The 17,706-nt window shown below is 38.6% G+C and overlaps 1 protein-coding gene across 1 annotated transcript; it reads left to right on the top strand.

Moving 5' to 3' along the window:
• The first annotated feature begins 4,310 nt into the window (after positions 1-4,310).
• On the top strand, positions 4,311-16,221 carry LOC123522983 (uncharacterized). Its single transcript, XM_045300544.2, has 2 exons — positions 4,311-4,629; positions 15,815-16,221. The coding sequence occupies exons 1-2, from the start codon at positions 4,408-4,410 to the stop codon at positions 15,923-15,925; spliced, it is 333 nt and encodes a 110-aa protein (XP_045156479.2). The 5' UTR covers positions 4,311-4,407; the 3' UTR covers positions 15,926-16,221.
• Positions 16,222-17,706: the final 1,485 nt, after the last annotated feature.

Genomic DNA, 17,706 nt, shown 5'->3' with positions numbered 1-17,706 from the left:
TGTGACTCAATTTTTATGAAGCTTGGTCAGAATGTTTGTCTTGATGATCTGTAGGTGAATTTTGAATCTGGGTCATGTGGGGTCAAAACTAGGTCACCCGGTTAAATCAAAGGAGAGGCTTGTGGACACTGTAGAGGTTAAGTTTGAAACTGGGTTATGTGGGGTCAAAAGCTAGGTCAGTAGGCCAGATCAAAGGAAAATCTTAACATTCTAAAGACCACAAGTTAAGTTTCAAACTCATGAGAATTGGTCAAAATGTTTATCTTGGTGACCTTTAGGTCAAGTTTAAATCTGGGTCATGTAGTCAAAAAGTAGGTCACCTGGTCAAATCAAAGGAAAAGCTTGTGAACACTCTAGAGGCCACATTTGTGTGACTCAATCTTTATGAAACTTATGAATGCTTGTCTTAATGATCTCTAGGTCATATTGGAAATTGGCTTATGTTGGGTCAAAAACTAGGTCACTAGCCCAGATCAAAGGAAAATCTTGTTAACACTAGAGTCCACAGTTTAAGTTTGAAACTCATGAGAATTTGTCATAATGTTTATCTTGATGACCTCTAGACAAAATTCGGATCTGAGTCATGTGGGGTCAAAAACTAGGTCAGCCAGCCAAATCAAAGGAAAAGCTTGAGAACACTCTATAGGCCACGTTTATGACCCTATCTTCGTGAAACTTGGTCAAAATGATAATATTTAGCTCAAGTTCGATTCTGGATTATTAGGGTCAAAAACTAGGTCACCCGTTAAAAATCTAAGAAAAACCTTGTGCATGCAATAGGGGCTGCTTTTTTTATTTTATGTGCATGAAACTTGGTCAGAATGTTTGTCTGCATGAAATCTCGTAAGAATTTTTATCTGGGCCATATGGGGTCAAAAACTAGGTCACCAGGTCAAATCAAAGAATAAGCTTGTTTACATCCTAGGGGGAATCTGGGTCACGTGGATCAAAAACTAGGTCACAATGTCAAATCAAAGGAAAAGCTTGTATACTAACTCCTATCTTCCCGAAACTTAATCATAATGTTTGTTTTCATGAAATTTTCGAATCTAGGTCATGTGGTGTTTAAACCTAGGTAACTAGGTCAAATCAAAGAAAATGCTTGTTAACACTCAAGAGGCCACGTTTTTTGTCCATTTTGTCCAATCTTAATGTAAATTGCTCAGAATATTTGTCCCCATGAAATCACTAGGTAAAACATGATTACACTGTTAATGTGTGTTACTTAGGTGAGCGATCTAGGGCCATCTTGACCCTCTTGTTTATTTATTCAATTGACAATGCTTTTGAAAAGTCGAGCATTGTTGTCCTCCAACAGCTCTTGTTTATGAAAAGAATATATAGGGGTCATTTTCATTACTTCGAAATTTAGACTTAGAAAATATTATTTTACCCTATTTTTTATAAATCCTATACAAGAATGTGGTAAAGCAGTTTCAATGGGCACATTAAGCTGTACATACAATGTACTTGGTCTCAGCATTGTGAACGATGTACTGACGAGTTTTAATCTAGGCGAGGAAAATTACGCGGTATGTGTGGTAGAAAATGAAACTTATTATGTGAAAGTACTGTCTGGACTCGGTAAAACAACAAATGTATTCAAATATATGTAAGTGCAGCAGGCGGTTTCGTAAAAAACGACCTTTCAAATCCACACGACATCCCTTGTTTTAAATGGAATTACGGCTGGCCTCAATGGTCATTAATGCGTTAGTAAGAAAGATCCGGATCCCGGAAAAATTGCTTCATGTATCGTTATCAAATTTAGACTGTAGAATCAATATGAAGTCCTTTCCCATGGGGGCACTCATTCCCTTTTTAGAAGCCGCTAGCGCTCAAATTAGAAATGCTTTTAAACGAGTTCTTCTCCTGAACTGCTTGACCTTCACCTTCATCCAACCATGTCTGTAGCATCACTGTATAGCTCTCTTCCAATTTTGATGAAAAAATTCCGCTTACTGCTAGAGCTACTTGCTGGCTGCGAAAGAGAATTACAGCCTGTATGTGGAGGACGTTACATCTCCTCTTGCAGTCACAGACCCGAAGTCGATTATATGTGGACAGCATTGTCCTACTTACTGACTGCGGAACAGATTTGCAGCCAGTGTGTGAACGCATGTTCCTACTTGCAGTCTCAGACCTGAAGTCTTATATATGTGGACGACATTGCCGTACTTGCTGACTGCGAAACAGACTTGAATCCTGTATATGGACGGTATTGTCCTACTTCCTGTTCCTGACTGTGGAACACATGCAGCCTGTAAGTGGATGACTTTGTCCTACTTGCAATCACAGACCCGAAGTCGAATATATGTGGACATCATTGGTGTACCTGCTGACTGCGAAACAAACTTGAATCCTGTATGTGGACGGCATTGCCCTTCTTACTGACTGCGGAACAGACTTGCAGCCTGTGTGTGGACGACATTGACTTGAAATCGTATATATGTGGATGACATTGCTGTACTTGCTGACTGCGAAACAGACTAGAATCCTGTATGCGGATAGCATTGTCCTACTTCCTGACTGCGGCACACAAGCAGCCTGTATGTGGATGATGTTGTCCTACTTGCAGTCACATACCCGAAGTCAAATATATGTGAACAACATTGTTGTACTTGCTGACTGCGAAACAGATTTGAATCCTGTATGTGGACGGCCTTGACCTACTTTCTGACTGCGGAACACATGCAACCTGTATGTGGAGGACGTTGTTTTACTTGAAGGCACAGACCTGAAGTCGAAAATATATGGACAACATTGTCGTACTTGCTGACTGCGAAACAAACTTGAATCCCGTATGTGGTCGGCATTGTCCTACTTCCTGATCTCGGAACAGACTTGCAGTCTGTATGTGGACGACGTTGTCCTACTTGTAGTCACAGACCTGAAGTTGTATGGACAGTATTGTCGCACTTGCTGGCTACAAAACTGACTTGAATCCTGTATGTGGACGACATTGTCCTACTTCCTGACTGTGGAACAGATTTGCAGTCTGTATGTGGACGACGTTGTCCTCTAGCAGTCACAGACCGGAAGCCGTATATATGTGGACAACATTGTCGTACTTGCTGACTGTGAAGCAGATTTGAATCCTGTATGTGGACAGCACTGTCCAACTTGCTGACTGCGAAACAGACTTGCAGCCTGTATGTGATTGACATTGTTTTACTTGCTGTCTTCAAAACAGACCTGAAGCCGTTTGCAAATGACAGTGTTTTATTTGCTGACAGCGGAACAGACTGGAACCTTGTACTGCGAAACAGACTGCTACTTGCTGACTTTGGAACAGACTTGCAGCCTATATGAGGATGACATTGTCCTACTTGCTGACTTTGGAAGAGACTTTCAGTCTATATGTGGACTGCTGACTGCGGAACACACTTGCAGCCTGTATATGTGGACGATCTTGCCTTACATGCAAAGTACAAAACACTTGCAGCCTGTATGTGGACGACATTTTCCTACCAGCTGACTACGAAACAGTTTTGCCCTACTTGCTAACTGTGACACAGACTTGCAGCCTGTATGTGGACGGCATTGTTATTCAGGCTGATTGTGGAACACAGTTGAAATTGTGTGTGGACGAAATTGACTCAAAGATTTGATGGGTACCCTTCATTCCTGGTAAAGTGAAAATAAAGCAAGGAAAAGTCAGACTGAACACTTAGATCCAGAAATTTGTAAGGAATAAACTGTTGTTATGTAGATAACATCTGGATATGAAATAAATCGGGCTAATTTAAGATGTGTGGATTCTGAATGCCTTCACGCGTACTTTAAACACTCCAAATGAACGCGATGTTCAGACGGAAACTGGAGACCCAGTACATGCAAACCATGTACTTTTTACTTCTAGTCATGAAAAAGTATGCATAATTACTACAAGGATTAGCAGTTTGAAAAGAAAACTAAGTCAAGATCAAAGGGGAAAGTGTGACATTTTGTTGTGGCGAAATTTGTCAACGAATAGACGATTTTTTTTTGGAAAAATGTCAAACACCACAGAATTTCACAAGGTAAAAAAGGTCGAAAAAGCTGGCTCTGCCAACCATATATTTGCGTCAAAGTATGAGAAAATATCTAGAATTATGAGAAAATAAAAGAAAACAATTTCAGGACTGCTAGATGCGTGACTGTGTTATCCTGCATATGACACAAATACAGTTTACTTTTCCAATTGCATTGATATAGCATAACATCACTCTATGAATTGTGTAAAGATGGCTTAAATGTAGCTACGCGCATATTGATATTTCGTGGTTCGTATTTAATGGACTTTAAAAGGAAGGATATCAAATTATATCATATTTATTTTCATACTTGCTTTATACTACACTGTAGTTATTGCTTTTTCAAGTGGTAGTACGGATTCTTGGCCTGTACAGTAAACTCGGATAATAAATGGCAAACGTTAAGGAAATTATTGACGATAAAATCGCCAAAAAGAAAGTGATGGTATTTTCTAAGCCACACTGTCCATTTTGTCTAATGGCTAAGGAAGTGTTGGAGAAATATGTGGGTGAGGTAATAGAACCTGAAGATTACGAGGTATGGGAAATCAACAAAGATCCCAACTACAGTCAGTTATGGGAGGAGTTGACGAACATGACTGGAGCACGAACGGTAAGTCTGTAAACTTAAGTTCTTTATTATCATGAGAAACTTCAAACCGAATTTCTGCACTATAGATTCATTCATTCCATTTTCTTTTACAATTTTTCAAAAAATTGCATTTTGAACGCTGTGCATAAAAACACTTACCACGAGGCAATACTGTTATAAAGACCACTATAAAGGTAAATGCTTTGAAATATTCTGTTTTCAATTAAGAAATGAAATGATTTTTTTCCGGTGTTCATGCGAAATGAACGACAGAATAGGGTCGGCAAAAGCGATTCATGTTTACTTTGCCGATCCTATTCTGTCGTTCATTTCGCATATACACCGAAAAAATTTACATTATATTTCCTTTTCGATTGTAAACAAGATAATACTATAAATTGCACATATTTTGTGGCATTTAACATTAAAATCAGCTTCCCGGCCATTCTGTTCACCACACGGAACAACTGCGACGCCATCTAAGGAACGTTCTCCCTGACTACGCGGACGTCGTCAAAACAGCGGTCGGTTATAAATATCGCGCCTTTCCTTTTGCTATTCATATGAAATGAACGTCATAATTTTCAATGGAAAAGAATAGGGCAAATGTTGGGATAATGCACGTTTCTTTTCTTCGGTCTCGGTCACAAACAATCCCGCGGGCTTCTGCAGACATTAATACACAAAACAAACATGTATTGTTGCAATTTTTGCATAAAAAAAACATTACACGACAACAAAATGCATTGTTTTCATATGTGATGACTTTACGATTCCGGTACATTTATTAATTACCATTCTGATGTTCTTTGAAACGGTAAACATGTTTTAAATATCCATAACCAGGCCCCAGAAATCAACAACACTTCCAAAAGCATGTTATGAAGGTTTTTAACCGACTTTTATCTGTCATTATTACGAACATAAAATTACCCATATTTTTGCATATCACTCAAAAATTTGGTAAACAGGAACACAATTTCAAAAGCAATAACTTTACAATCGAATTATTTTGAGTACGAACACATTAAGAGTACGGATGCGTACGAACGTAGTGACAAACTTTGAAATGTGATAGTGCACTTTCTGCCTCTCTGAGTCCATGTGGAAAACTCATTATCTTTTCCGGAATAGCGCTGAAGCGTGATAGTGCACTTTTTGCTTCTCTGAGTCCATATGGAAAACTCATTATCTTTTCCGGAATAGCGCTGAAGCGTGATAGTGCATTTTCTGCCTCTCTGAATCCATGTGGAAAACTATTTATTTATTTATTTATTTGGGTTTTACGGCGCACCAACACAGTATAGGTTATATGGCACCAAACAGGACTACAACTTTTGGTTCCACATCTCATTTACATCGAAATAAAAACACGAGGTATGGAATCAAAATTTGCATACCTGCTGGAATCACAAGAGTTACTGCAAAACCAAGTGTTAAGACCCTATTAGTCGCCTCTCAGGATCATGCAAGGGTAAGGCAGTGGTTCCAATTCTTTTCATACACAGATCGTCCCAGGACCACATGGGGCATGTGGAAAACTCATTAATTTGTCTGACTTGGAATTCAGGTGTGACAATGCACCCGATGCCTATCGGAGCAAGTATGGAAAACTCGTTATCTTTCAACGACTTTGAACTCGGGTGTTAGTGCCTCTTTCATACCATCAATAATATGATGTTAAATAATATTTTGATAGTTTTCTAAAAAAAATTGCCAACATTTTCAATGACCATCTAGAGTTTTAGAATCGGTATTATATAATAAAGGTACTTTTTGAGAAGGCTGCTAAAAATCATCAAAAAAAGGACGTTATAGGATCCATTTTTACATTTTGGGTATCTGACATTTTTATAAAACCTATAGGGTGCACTTTACCATAACCTAGGTGCCAACCGGAAATGAAGTCATTAAATGTCAATGTCATCGTACAGGCTCGGGACCGGTATTGGTAGAAAGATCTTTTCAACTATGTTCGGAAAATATATACTATTATGGGTCTATCTCTATCCGTTTTCCAGATATTGAGGTTAAAACCGGACCGGAATCATTCATCCGGAAACACGCGGCTTCACGCCTTTATTATTAAAGATAACCTAGGCATGTTGGGTATCTTACCGAAGGTCTCGACGAGTACTGTATGTGTGTGTGTTCGGGTTTAACGTCTTTTTCAACAATTTTTCAGTCATATAAACGACGGTGTCAACTTGTAGCAGTGAGCACAATGCCCAACTTTATAGTGCTGCCTCATTGGAATATCACGTCGTAGACACGTGGCATGATACCCCACCCAGTCACATTATACTGACACCGGGCTGACCAGTCCTAGCACTATCCCCTTAATGCTGAGCGCCAAGCGAGGAAGCTGCTAGTACCATTTTTTACGTCTTTGGAATGACGCGGCCGGGGATCGAACCCAAGACCTCCCGCACTCGAAGCGGACGCTCTACCACTAGGCTACCGAGGCGGTTGACGAGTACTGTAAGTCGGTATACTCAAACCGAAAGTGAAATCAATCATGCGTAAAATTCATATTTTGTGCGCGTTCCTAGAATCGAACCTGGTCAAGTGAGGTATCGTAGGAAAGGACTCGGAAAATGTTTACTTTGATAATCGTATTTCCAAAAGGGACCGAAAAATGAGCCAAAATCACTCAAGCGTTAAATGCCGGCTTACTCCTTCATAATTGAACTAAAGCTAGGCATGTAGGGTATCTAACCAAAGGTCTCGATAAGTACTATCAGGCAATAAACTTAAACCGGAAGTCAGATCACTCGTGCGTAAAATAAGCTTACCTGATCCTTACACTTTGATATTGAAAATGGAAGTGAATGAATTAACAGGGCAAAGTATAATAAATAGCGTCAAAGCAACGTTCTGATTAGTCAGTACAGCTCATAGCAATGGTCTGACTGGTAAGTGATATGACGCATTCTGATTGGTCACTCAGGGATCACACGCACAAGTCATATATAAGTCGTATAAGTCAAAAGTCAATTTAACTATGACTGAAGGTGTTACGAGCTACTGTATATACCAACAACACCTCCTCCTTCTACTCCCTTCTTTTCCTCCTCCACCTCCACCTCCTCCTCCACCTTCTCCTCCTCCACAATCTCCTCCTCCTCCACTACCTCCTCCCTCCTCCTCCTCCACTATCTCCTCCTCCTCCTCCACCCCTCCTCCTCCTCCTCCAACACCTCCTCCTCTTCCTCCTTTACCTCCTCCTCCTCCTCCACTCCTCCTCCTCTTCTTTCTCCTCTGCCCAAAGAAAGCGTAAGAATGGCTAACAGAAAAAAATAAAGCAGTGTCTTTTTGATAAAAGATATATAACTTACATCTGTTTCACAAATGCATCAGTGTCCTGTTTGCCATCAGTCATTCTCTAGGATTGACAACATGCGGAGACATCAACGTTATGTCCACGGAAATGACGAAGCCACTGGCAGTTTTTCACCGCCATTACAAACATGGGACACCTCAAGAGAGACGACGTTTCAACATCCATTTTCTATGGTCGTTTCAGGACCCAAAATTTGTTCCCTCAAGGTAAAGCTTGTAGGGATATCGCTTTGAATACGCAGTATCTGATGCTATTTAATAATCCTATTGACAGACAGCAAGACGCTACATTGGCAAGAAGAATTTGCCCTTTGTCTAGTAACATCTTTATGAAACGGTTTGAACGAGCGACTTCAAGACCGCACGGTTATTTGGTAATAAACTTAAAATCGAGCACACCAGAACAACACCGTTTAGGTGATAACATTTTCGAGGCAAACAATCCAAAAAAGAGAAAACTAACAGATGATGAATATAAACCAGAAGACTATTTCAATGGAGAAGGATACTTATCTGACAAAAATGATGAAAAGGATGAAGATGAAGAGGAGGATTATGATGACCATGATGATGATAGTGATGATGAAACAGAAAATAGGAATAATGACACAAGCTTTGTAAAACAACGGTCTTTGATCAAGGGACCTCCTGGTAAACGTAGAAAAGTTGAGTTTATAGAAGAGCGATCATGTCGTGAGATTTGGGATGAGCGTTTTTAGGATCCTCTCAGACAATCTATTAAAGAACAATTTAGAGCTAAAGTTAACAACTACACAGAACAATAGCTCACTTTTGAAGAAGCTTTCCGTCGCACTGCTAATGACACATTGCCTCAATTAAGACGGAGACTGAGACAAAATTATGCCCGATTTCTAGTTGACTTTTATGAGCTACAAAACGATCCTACTCAACAGCAGATTCTACAGTCGGCTAAGAAATTAAGAAGTCAGCACGGCAGGACTGTCAAAGAATCTATTCGACAAGCCATTGCACTTAGAAAAGACCTTTTTGTTGAGTTTTGGCCCGATCATGAAAGCAAAGAAGAATATTCAATGGAGGATAATAAAGAAGCTGATAACGATCAAGAATTGGATGATGAAGAATGAACGTTGTAAGGATTGGCTTGCTTTACCTTTTACCACGCCAAAATAGGTTCTATTGAAGTATATCATTATAAACAAGAAAAATGGATACCATATGTACCGAACCCTGAAAAATGGTATCAAGACTTCAAAGACTTGAGGGATGGATACGTAAGACCAGATCATAAGGGTCGTTATATAGTAGGTAGCGGTGCTCATCTTAGAAAAATGGCCGAATTTAAAGAGGAACAAGAAAAGGAAGCAATGAAACAAGAACAAAAAGTGGAAGATCTCCCCGTAGTAAAACTTGTGATACCCGTAGCCCAAGCGGTTGATATTGCTAGGTCGGAAATAAGACGGTCACAAAAGCACAGTGATCTGAAGCGACATAGGAATAAAATGGACACACCTTTGAGTCATGATTTAGACAGCCCACGACGTAAGAACTATCGCGAAAGCATGACCCAAGATACTATGGATTGGAACACCTATACATTTTAAAATGAATAACTATGAACTCGAGGAAATGTTAAAAGAGTACCCTGTGACAATATGTGCTGCGGATCAACTTCAAATCCGTAGGGGACAATATGCGAGCCAGGGATCAGGAAAACATTGGGTGGTCTTTTATTTTCCTAAGTGAGGACCCGACGAATTTTTCGATTCACTAGGTAATAGACCAGAGCACTACAAAGTTCATTTTAAGCAAGTGTTAAAGAAGGGTTATTGGATGAACTTCAGTCAAATACAGGATACAGATTCAAACATATGCGGGCTATATTGCGTATATTATATTATGAACCGATGTTCTGGACGAAAAATAAAGGACATTTTAAAACCGTTTGATGTGCATTGCAAGTAGTTGAATAATGATTTTATTTTGTCTGATTTTAGTTGATACATGTAGTCTGTATTAGTGATACAAGCTTTGTGGCAATAAAAGATTGAAAGAACAATATCTTTGTTATTTATAATCTATACATTTGAATTTGAGTTGTGTACACAAATAAAACAACATATTTGTTTATTGTATTTTATTTATTCAACATCGTTTTCACAAAGTGATATCATGCTTCTCAATAAGCGTTTCTCGCAATTCTAAATGAAGGATTGCATCAATGATATCTACATATTTCGTAAATAAAATTAAGTCATGTTTATTATTATTCTCTTGGACTGGAAACCAATCGTATTGAAATTCTTGGCCATCTCCTCGTATCACATCGTTGACATAAAGCGCTATTTCCTCATTCTCAGGAATATACGCCATCCAGTCACTTTCACTGCTTGACTCAATATTCAAATTCATCTTATGAAACCGAATCATATCGATCAAAGTGTCTTTAAAAGATATAAAAGTGATATTTTGCTTTAACCACTGTTTTATGCATCCTTGGGAAAAATTTTGTGCTGTTATTTTGCCAAAAGCCAACATGTAATATAACGGTATGTAGAGTCTTTCTACACAGTCGGAAAATATTTTTCCACAGAGATCTGATGGTAGCACATCCATCATTTACACTATTTAAAACTGCCTTTTTAGCCTGTCTTTCATACAAATTTCGTGAAATTGATCAACACAATTCAGCAACAAGTTCAAGTCAGACACGCTTTAAAATGCTCTTATCTATTAATTTCTGTTTGCATGATGATCAGAGCATAGTAAGTACATCTATGTAGATATTTTGGGTCCTTCAGGTTCTGTACTGATGTTACAAGAGCAATAGAAATTTGGTTGCAAGCTATGTTCGCACCACTTGAGTTCAATTTTCGGATGATATTTACTCATATATTGTCGGAGCATATATACCCATGTAGAGTAATTCATATCGAACTCTATTCTCGTTTTTCTTATGTCCTTGTACTTAACATAGAGACACCCCTTCGCTTCCAGAAAGTCGCGTAAAGCACACTCTATATCTACCAAATAATGACCCCCAGGCAAATTGATCCCCATGTCCGTATACGGATCACCAGTGTGGATGATGGAGAAGTCTACATTCAAATTCGTCCTGTTTCTTATATAGCTTGTTAATAATTCTACCCAAATGTCTTCCGAAAACCCAAAATGTACTTTACTGTAATGCACTTCATAAATCCATACTTTGTGATGTACTGGACACACTTCCTTGAGTTCAGCAGCGAAGGAATTCATCATTTTCTCGAATACTCCCGAGCTATTTTCCATGATTTTACTTCTGAAGCCAGAATGATTTTGTCTGGTGAAAGCGCTATTATATACTTTTCATTCGGTGTATTTTTAGTAACAATGGTCATTCCTATTAATTCTGATTGGTGGTTAAAAATAGACATTCCAGTTTTGAACAGCTTTGAACCGAACTACCGCACAAATGACTGACAAGTTTTAACATGTAAGCTAACCTTTCTTTGAGGAATAAATCTTTTGAACCAATCAGAATGCGTCGTATCCCTAGCCAGTCAGAGCTTGGCTATAAGCTATACTGACTAATCAGAACGTTGCTTTGACTCTATTTATGATACTTTGCCCTGTTAATTCATTCACTGCCATTTTCAATATCAAAGAGTAAGGATCAGGCAAGCTTATATTACGCACGAGTGATCTGACTTCCGGTTTAAGTTGATTGCCTGATAGTACTTATCGAGACCTTTGGTTAGATACCCTACATGCCTAGCTTTAGTATAATCGGCATTTAACGCTTGAGTGATTTTGGCCCATTATTCGGTCCCTTTTGGAAATACGATTATCAAAAGTATACATTTTCCGAGTCTTCTTGACGAGACCTTTCCAACGATACCTCAACTGACCAGGTTCGAGTCTAGGAACGCGCAGAAAATATGAATTTTACGCATGATTGATTTCACTTTAGTTTTGAGTGTACCCACTTATAGTACTCGTCGAGACCTTCGGTTAGATACCCAATATGCCTAGGTTATCTTTAATAATAAAGGCATGAAGGCGGGTGTTTCCGGATGAATGATTCCGGTTTTAAACTCAATATCTGGAAAACGGATAGAGATAGACACATAATAGTACATATTTTCTGAACCTACTAGAAAAGATCTTTCTAACGGTACCAGTCCCGAGCCTGTACGATGACTTTGAAATTTAATGACTTCATTTCCGGTTGGGACCTAGGCTACGTTAAAATGCACCCTAAAGGCTTTTCAAAAATGTCAGATACCCAAAATGCAAAAATGGACCCTAAAACGTCTTATTTTTGATGATTTTTAGCAACCTTCTCAAAAAGTACCTTACCGGTTCTAAAACTCAAGATGGTCATTGAAAATGTTGGCAAATTTTTAAGAAAACTACCAAAATCTTCTTTAACATCATATTATTGATGGTATGAAAGAGGCACTAACACCCGAGTTCCAAGTCGGGAAATTTAATGTGTTTTTCCCATACTTGCTCCGACAGGCATCGCGTGCATTGTCACGCGTGAATTCCAAGTCAGGAAACTTAATGAGTTTTCCACATGGATTCAGAGAGGCAGAAAGTGCACTATCACGCTTCAGCGCTATTCCGAAAAAGATAATGAGTTTTCCACATGGACTCAGAGAGGCAGAAAGTGCACTATCATGCTTCAGCGCTATTCCGAAAAAGATAATGAGTTTTCGGCATGGACTCAGAGATGCAGAAAGTGCACTATTACGGCTGAGTGCCAAATGGAGAATTCAATGATTTTTTTCATCCAGTATAAATTTACGCATGAATACCAAAGCTCGACCATCGAAGACTTGTTTGATTAATGACCATCGCTAGGAGCATAAGGTACCTAATAATAGTACCTAATAATAGTTGCACCGACGTCGAAAGTTCATTCTAAAATTAGACTATAAGTTCATTTGAATGACCTCTTGTTAAAACAGATACATGGTCATTTACTTAGTGGGCGCCGAGGGGTACACATCGTGGACAAAAAAGTAATCTTCAGTAAATCTTGCTTCTTTAAACATGTATTTATCTTAAACAATGGCTAATGTTTTAGTTTTAATGTGATAAATATTTCGATTTAGAAAGTAATGTTCTTTGTTTATCAAAATAGTCTGTTTTAATTAAAAACATGCATTTGTTCATTTAGATCTTAGATGAATTTATATATATATATATATATATTTATTTATTTTTTATTTTTTGGACGTCGCACCGACACATGATAGGTCATATGGCGACTTTCCAGCTTTAATTCTGGAGGAAGACCCCAGGTGCCCCTCCGTGCATTATTTCATCACGAGCGGGCACCCGGGTAGAACCACCGACCTTCCGTAAGCCAGCTGGATGGCTTCCTCACATGAAGAATTCAACGCCCCGAGTGAGGCTCGAACCAACATCGATGAGGGGCAAGTGATTTGAAGTCAGACACCTTAACCACTCGGCCACGGAGATATGGTTAAGTATAATTCATATTCTATTTGATTTTCTTGTAATATTTTGTTTTCATGTTATCTTCCCGGCTAGGGCTGAGCACCTGACCCTCAATGTGCGCGACCACGCGCTAGATAGGTATACGAGTCAGCTCCGTATATTTCTGGGAGACATTTTCTATTTATAAAACATGAAGTCCTCTTCAGTATGACAGTCTTAAAATAGATTTGTAACTATTGTTTCTATTTATAACATTATGAAGTCATTCTAAAAATAGAATTCAAAATGGCCGCCGCGCATGCGTACTGAGTTCATTTCTTATATGCAAATGAGTTAATTTAAATAGTAACTAGGTCATCCAAGATGGCGCCCGTTTGTTTACAAGTAAACCGGCCCCTATACAACTGCTGTCTTCTACAAAGGCATGGAGTACATACGTTTTTGGTTCTTAAGGTTTGCTTTTTATATATTTAAACACGAGCATTTTTGTGTTTTACATGTCATGCCTTTTTGTTTCCATTACGTGTTTTAGGGATTCACCTGGAGGGGATTACTTTTATTTACACTGCCCCGTGTCTTTGAAACATGGTGGGGGTAAGAGTGAGGTTGGGTGCGCACCATAAACCAGTTTAAGCTCCCCAGTGGTGTTTTTGCCACTGACCGTTCCAAGGCGGTGCCCCACTGTGTTCCTATGTTTGTTCGTTTTGTCCTCGTGTGTTGGCTTTGTGTGTACGCGTGTGTGTGTGCGTACGTGTGTGTGTGTCCTTTGTTTATTCGTTTTGTCCTCGTGTGCTTTGTGTGTACGTGCGTGCGTGCGTGTTTGTGGTGTACACGTCTGCGTGCTGTGGGTTTCGTTTTTGGGAGACTGCGTTTTTGGTACGTGGCATTCCCTGTTTGATATTTGTCTTTGTTTTTATACATTCACGGTTATCAACAAAAAATGAATCGAATCCGACTTCTAAAAGGGGTGTAAACAAGGGGTGGAGCGAATACGTACATTTTTGGGGGTAGTGCGTTTGGGTTTGGTAACTGATACAGCAAAACATACTATGGATTAGATTGCCTCGTTTATGTTACAAGAAGAGATTATCATGGAAGAATCAAGACGCAGACACCAGATATCAACCTGCGCAGAAATACATATACATCCCTGACAAAGCATTTCAAAAATAACAAGAGCTGTCGGAGGACAGCAACGCTCGACTATTCAACAGCCTTGTCAATTGAATGAATACAAAAGTTGAAAAAGGGGCATAATTTTGTAAAATGCAAAGTAGAGGTATTGAACCTCTGTACTGCATGTCATATCATGACAGTGAACAAGTGTGTGAAGTTTCAATCCTTTCCAATTTGTGGATACTGAGATACCAGCTTACATACAAAAACTTAACAAAAAACTGCTAAGTCAAAGGGGCATAATTTTGTAAAAATGCCAAGTAGAGTTATGGGACCTTCACAGTGCATGTTAGATCATGACAGTGAACAAGTGTGTGAAGTTTCAATCCATTCCAATTAGTGGATACTGAGATATCAGTTTACATACAAAAATTTAACCAAAAACTGCTAAGTCGAAAAAGGGGCATAATTTTGAAAAAAAAGAGAGTAGAGTTATGGGACTTGCTTAGTGCATGTCAGAACATGATAGTGAACAAGTATGTGAAGTTTCAATCCATTCCCATTAGTAAGTACTGAGATACCAGCTTACATACAAAACCTTAACCAAAAATTCCTAAGTCGAAAAAGGGGCATAATTTTGTAAAAAAGCAAAATAGAGTTATGGAACCTGTGCAATGTAGATCAGTTCATCACAGTGAATAAGTGTGTGAAGTTTCAATCCATTCCCACAAGTAGTTACTGAGTTACCAGCTTACATACAAAACCTTAACCAAAAATTTCTAAGTCGAAAAAGGGGCATAATTTTGTTAAAAAGCAAAGTAGAGTTATGGAACCTGTGCAATGTAAGTCAGTTTGTCACAGTGAATAAGTGTGTGAAGTTTCAATCCATTCCCACAAGTGGTTACTGAGATACCAGCTTACATACAAAACCTTAACCAAAATCGGGACGCGGACGCGGACGCCGACGCCGACGCGGACGCCGACGCATGGGCGAGTGCAATAGCTCACTATTCTATGAATAGTCGAGCTAAAAATCATGTATTAACAGCACGTGAACTGCCTTGTTTGCACACGATTTTTCTCCCGCTAATACATGGGCGGATCCAGTAAAAAAAGTAGTTCTTATGCAAGAATGTAAATATTATCACCTACAAACAGGGGAAAAAAGAGACTACGACTTTTTCATCCTCCCCACCCCGCCCCACGAGGGTGGTCTTTAAATCTTATTGCAATTTCTTCCAGTTTGCTCAGCTTTGAGAGAAAGTGAGAGATCGAGACTTGTACGGAATAGTAGATAACAAATATTATATATTGACAGGTACCCCGTGTGTTCATCAATGGTAAATTTATCGGCGGTGGAACTGAAACTCGAGCTCTGGATAGTAGCGGACAGCTAGTAGAAATGCTCAAGAAGAAAACAAAAGCATAGAAAATACAGCTAAAGCAGTTTTTGACCATTCCTATAATTCCACAACATCTTAGTATCTACTAACAACTGTGAAATCCGGGGAAGGGCTGGGGTTGTGTTTCTCCATTTTGATGCTGTTGAGAACTGATATGCAAATCAAATTACGTTAATATATATACGAAATCGTCACTGACATGTATGCTATTAAACTAAGATTGATTAATTCATCCTATTAACATGTATGATCATTTTTGATAATATTGTATATTCAATGCATATATATAATCTTATAAAAGCATACTTGTGCGCCAAATCTGTTTTTGTTCATATTTTATTAAACTAATATACTCTGTTACTACTGTCATGTATACAACTTACATCGTGCCAGTTTAGCAGGGCTCCAAATATGACCTTGACCTTGGACCTAGCTACCGGGTACTGCGCTCTGCACGTTGTCTTGTTAAAGTAAAATTGGTGATTTATAGAATATAAAGCAAAACGAAGTTAAGCTCTTTCAACTTTTACCTTCAAGTGCGACACTGACCTTGATCTAGTGACATTGGATGTGCGCTCTGCACATCATCTTGATAGGGTTAGCAATGATGCTAGTTTTATGAAAATCGTCCAGGAGGTTAAGCAGATATGGAACAAAAACAACAAACGGACGGACCAACGAACGGTCATAATTTGTATCTTGGTGCATAATAATGACCATTACAGACCCCAGACAATTGAGCTTTGAATACCATAAGCGATTCATTCTCCTGGTATAAATGAGAACTTATCATTTTTTTGGTCCCAAAGTCATCCTGATAATAAAACGTGTCATTTCCATTTTAATACAGATGGATCACAGTGACCTTGACCTACTGGCTCAAAAGGACAATATGGGTCATACTGTGAACACAATCATTGTATGAAGACAGACAACTGAAGTTTAAAATGGTCAGATCAAGCAATCTACAGGGGCAAAAAAAAAATATATCCCATAGCTTAAAAAATAAAGCACCAAGAGGGAGGCTATAATACAATTGTTCAAGGAGTTATGATATTTTTCTGTTTAACAGTTTCTTGCACTGCCACCTACCATTGTACTATGTAAGGTTAAATTCCCTTCTGATTTTACCAAGTGACATACTTTTTGACTATAGATATCAAATTGTTGACGAGGACAATGTGATGAGGGACATGGCTGCTAAAAAAAGAATTGTTTATAATTTCAATCTGAATAATTGTCCGCATCTTCTTAATATTTTAGCCAAAAATGATCTACAGTAACACAATACCTAATATTTTCATGAGACGAATTTATTCAAAGGTATTTCTATTTTTTAGCTCTAGCAGCCCCTAAAAGAAACAAAGTGCCTCCATTTAAATGAAGTCTGGAGGGACTCGATAGTGATGCTACTGATCAAGTATATGAAGATCCAAAAAACTGTTCACGAGAAGTTGTTTAAAGACATTTCTTCTTTAAGCTATGGCGACCCCTTAATGGGACCAAGCACCCTTATTGGGATAGACCTTATAATGATGCAATGACTAATCCTGATGGAGATCCATTAAGCAGTTCATGCAAAAAAAGTTGTTAAAAGGCTTTTCTATTTATGAAAGGGGCAAAGTTATACCATTTGAAAAGATTTGATGGAGGTACATGCCAGGTTGTGACAGTAATTCTGACCAGTAATTTCATAAGTAAATACCTTGACACAGGACCATGGACCATCTACCTATACTAATACTAGTAGTAGCTCATCCTGAACAAATTTCATGTAAACTTAAAACAAGCAGCTACAACACCTTCA

The sequence above is a fragment of the Mercenaria mercenaria genome, chromosome 8, assembly GCF_021730395.1.
Source record: "Mercenaria mercenaria strain notata chromosome 8, MADL_Memer_1, whole genome shotgun sequence".
In the NCBI taxonomy this organism is placed as follows: Eukaryota; Metazoa; Mollusca; class Bivalvia; order Venerida; family Veneridae; genus Mercenaria; species Mercenaria mercenaria.
The sequence above is the reverse complement of the archived record's forward strand: the minus strand, read 5'-3'. Positions and strand labels throughout refer to the sequence as shown.

What these genes read in the sequence shown, in the direction of transcription:
- LOC123522983 (XM_045300544.2), top strand. Translation starts at nt 4,408, where the DNA reads ATGGCAAACGTTAAGGAAATTATTGACGATAAAATCGCCAAAAAGAAA. An exon ending in ACATGACTGGAGCACGAACG is followed by an intron (nt 4,630 to 15,814) that starts GTAAGTCTGTAA and finishes ATATATTGACAG; the next exon opens with GTACCCCGTGTGTTCATCAA.